The 4247-nt window shown below is 36.3% G+C and overlaps 1 protein-coding gene across 1 annotated transcript; it reads right to left on the reverse strand.

Moving 5' to 3' along the window:
• Positions 1-1630: 1630 nt before the first annotated feature.
• On the reverse strand, positions 1631-3464 carry LOC121235105 (AAA-ATPase ASD, mitochondrial-like). Its single transcript, XM_041131349.1, has one exon. It carries the CDS (start codon positions 3247-3249, stop codon positions 1729-1731), a length of 1521 nt encoding a protein of 506 aa, XP_040987283.1. The 5' UTR covers positions 3250-3464; the 3' UTR covers positions 1631-1728.
• Positions 3465-4247: the final 783 nt, after the last annotated feature.

Below are 4247 nucleotides of genomic sequence, written 5' to 3' on the forward strand. Positions count from 1 at the left end.
TTGTCAACAAAGCTGATTGCTAACCAAATACAAGTCTACATACAAATTTAAAATTATGACTGAGGTTATGATGATCTCATGATCCCTTTGACGGTTGCGGTTGCGGTCACTGATCATTCTTTATATTTGTGAAAAGCATTCCATCACTCAATATCATTTATAAAAATATTAAAATTTAAAGGCTGCGTTTTAGATGTTAAATTTAGCTAAATTAAAATAATAAAATATTATTTTTTAATATTATTATTATTTTATAATTTAAAAAAATTAATTAATTTATTATATTTTATATTAAAATTTAAAAAAATTATAATGATGAGTTGAGATGGATTTAAAATTCAAATTTAAAAAGTAACTGCATCAAAAATTAAACATTTAATTCTAATTTTCCATTCGCCTACTGAATTTCTCTAGATAATATCTAAATCAATACTTCCAATTTCTTTACATATACTGAATTTAATGATCAAGAAGATTCAAAAAATCAACCATATAAAGTCAATCTGATAGCCATGGGAATGATGCTTAACAACAAAATGTCAAAGAAACACGACTATCCAGAAAGACATAATAATAAGTTTTAGGAAAAAACGAATTTTGATTTCCCAACAAGAACCGTCAGATGTCAGCTGTGTTCATGATTGATAACTACAAAAGTTATAAAAAAAAATTCTTATCTAATTTTAGAATGATAATCTAAAAAATAAAATCTGTAATTTGTGAGTATTATTTCACATTGCATAAAACAAAAGTAAAATTGAAAGAATACCACTTATTTTGAGATTATTATACTTAAAAGTAGTAAAAACGATAATATTGTGAAATGTTTTCCACATCAAATATTACTTTAGATGTATAACAAAACCATTATTTATTTCAAAAATTTTAAAAATAAAAATATGTAGATTTAATAATTTATATTTATCTCAACAATCTCTTTACATGTGGGTCGAATTCTTGGGCCTATCACCTAAAATATTAATTAATTAAATGAAAATTAGAGTGAAGATGCGAATTCATATATTTGCTTAATTCAATATTATGCGGAATTACTATTTGTTTCAAAAATTTAAATTAACGAGAATAAGTATACTTGATATTTATATTTATCCTGATAATTTCAACAAGTAAGCAAAGCTTGTAAAAAAATCGTAAATAGATATTTTCTTTGCATGCAGGCAACTTAATAGAGGAGGTTTACTGGCTGCAGAAGGTGGCCGAGCCTCCGAGGGTAGGAGGAAAGACTCAGAGAGCCCCTGCCTCAACTCCGTTTCGTTTTTGAGTGAGAAGGCAACGAGTCATGAAGATATGGTCTGGGTAAAAGAAAACGTTGTAAACGGTGTTGTAAACCGAAATTTTAGCCTACTAAGTTGAAGCTATGTAGTTGGATCTCTCGTGTACAGTCATGACATGACTGATGATCAGTCGCTGCGCATTAGAGACTTGTGTAGGTCGAATCTCGAGTAAAGCTATAATTCTCCTTAATATTCTCGACCTTTATCACAGTTTTGCTTTCTTTTTGTCTTTGAATTATGTTTCTGTGTTTCTCCTGCCATATAAAACTGTCGTATAGCTCTAATTTCTCAGGGTTCTATATGGAGTTATTGGCAAGCAAACAGATTCACATGAGTTTCTACAAGAGAGTAAACCCCATAATCAAATTGGCACTTGCCCTCCGAATTTTTTTGAACAAAAATTAATTCCAAAAAACATGGCCGAATCTCTGATTCAGGATGATTTTTCAGTTTCTTTGTCAACCTGAGACAGAACAGAGTCTTCTATGGTTGGATCGTTCTCTCCCAAATCTTCATCATTAATCTTCTTTTGTGCTTCTTCATTCGCTTCCTCAAGAGCCTGTATTAAGCTCGACAGACATTTCTTTGCATCATCCCTTGGGGACTTGGGCATAAGATTCTCGGCAACATCAGCAGGAGTGATCTTCGTCTTCTCCATCAATCTCTTAATAGTCTCAAACATGGGATGCATTTCAACATCCAGGTAATTCTTTGCAAGAACCTTAAACCCCTCAAAACTGCAGTAAGACAGCTCAATATGCTTGTCCATTCTACCTCTCCTTATGAGTGCTGGATCCAGTTTCTCCACATAATTTGTAGTAAAAACAACAAGCCTTTCTCCCCCACAAGCAGACCAGAGTCCATCAATGAAATTCAGCAGCCCAGAAAGAGTGACTTTACTGCTGCTTGCCCCCTCTTCCTTCCCTTCTCTCTTAGCAATCTCCTTGTTCAACCTCTCAATCTCATCATCAGAAGATTTCTCTGCTTTCTTCTTCCTCTGACCAGTAAGATCAAGCGAACAATCAATGTCCTCAATCACAATGATGGACTTACTCGTTGTCTCGATCAAAAGCTTCCTCAGCTCCGTGTTCTCCTTCACTGCTGTGAGCTCGAGATCATAAACATCGTAGTTCAACAAATTCGCCATTGCTGCAATCATCGTCGACTTCCCCGTCCCCGGCGGCCCATAAAGAAGATAACCCCTTTTCCACGCCTTCCCGATCTTTTTATAGAAGTCCTTGCTCTTGCTGAAAGTCAGCAAATCTTCAATGATCTCCTGCTTCTTCTCCGGCTCCATCGCCATTGTTTCAAAAGTTGCCGGATGCTCAAACACGATGTGACTCCACATCGTCTGCTTGTAGCTCGGCCACTTGTAGCCAGGACTATTCGTGTAGAGCTTCCTCTGCCTGTTTCTCACCCTAATCTCCTTCCCTTCCCTCACAACATGCTCCAAGTACGACTCCGTGATCGTCTGTCGGTACTTCCGATGAAACGTGAGCTTGTACAGCCTCTTCTCCTGCTCGGGATAGTACGACATGGACCGTGTCGGCGTCGACGCAACTTTGCTCGACACCCACCAAACTTTTACGCCACGGAACTCGTCCGTCACTCTCTCGTAGTCATCCATGCTCAAAACCAGGTTGCTGCTGTCTTTGCCCATCTCAGCTTTGAGTCTTTTAGCGCTCTTTGAAGAGTTGGTGCTGAGGTAAGCCTCAACAGCGGCATAAGCTTCGCTGCACTTGAGCCGATCTCCGGTGAACTCGTGGAAGGAAATCCGAATGTAGGGATAGAAATAGCCCGTGAGTTGGTGCGTATACTTTTCAAAGAAACGGCGAAGCTCGTAAGGACAGTATTGGCGAATGATTGCCCACAAGAACATGAAGCTGGCTAAGGTAGAGCCCATTGTTGCCCACATCTCGGACATGGTTGCCGGCAACATTGTGGGTTTTTTCATGCGGGTGGCCGGTGTTTGTTGATCTTTTTCTGTTTAATGCCAATGGAAGAGATCAGGGCTAGGTGTAGTTGGCTTAATTTGTACGAAGATAGAAGTGAACAAGAGCAGCTGGGCAATGAGATACAACTTCATGTGTTTATAATAGGCAAATGGCATTTGTTTTTAGGATTTTAAGAAAAAGGTGAAAACCCCAATTTAATACAAGTACTTTTAGGGTATGCGCAAAACCCATTCATTCTATGGTTCAATGTCATTGGAAGGACCACGTAGATCGATGGTGGTCTATTAATTTAAAGAATAATGCAACAGGGAGACCACTCCACGCTCGATGTGTCCTTATGGCACACGTGTCCTGCACATGAGAGAGCAAAAGCCAAGAAGTGGGGCACAGGTGTGTTTTCTTCTATGGTAATTTTGATGGAGATGAATAGAAGATGACAGATTTTGGAATGGCTATATATATATATATAGATGGGGTCCTTTGTTATGCTTTGTTTTCATTGTCTATCAATTATGTTTTAATCTTTTTGCCCTTTGTCATTTTCTATGAAAATACAGATACATGGATAACTACAGATCACCCAGAGAAGGGGAAAAACTGATGTTGGAACTCATAATTGCCTCTAACCAAATCACGACATATGCAAATTACAAGGTGTAATGATGTGTCTATAGACTTCATTTCTGCATAGGAATTTTCTTGGAAAGCAAAGATATCCAGAGAATCCAAAGTTCATTATTTATTTTTTTATCATTTTATGATATAATATTATATGATAAGTTTACAGATGAAACATAATAAATAATCTTTAATTATTTAATATCATATTATAAAATAATAAAAAAATAATAAAAATTAAGATGATAAGTAGTATTACTATAAGAGAAAGTCCTGATGCCTCTTGAAGACTGCTAAAAGTTGGTCATGCTTTCTATTGTGCTTTCTTTTATTTCTGTTTAATTTATTAGTATGGTGTCATGCTTTTATGTTAAACAAA

This window comes from Juglans microcarpa x Juglans regia, chromosome 6D (assembly GCF_004785595.1).
Source record: "Juglans microcarpa x Juglans regia isolate MS1-56 chromosome 6D, Jm3101_v1.0, whole genome shotgun sequence".
NCBI classification, from domain to species: domain Eukaryota; kingdom Viridiplantae; phylum Streptophyta; class Magnoliopsida; order Fagales; family Juglandaceae; genus Juglans; species Juglans microcarpa x Juglans regia.

What these genes read in the sequence shown, in the direction of transcription:
- LOC121235105 (XM_041131349.1), bottom strand. Translation starts at nt 3,249, where the DNA reads ATGAAAAAACCCACAATGTTGCCGGCAACCATGTCCGAGATGTGGGCA.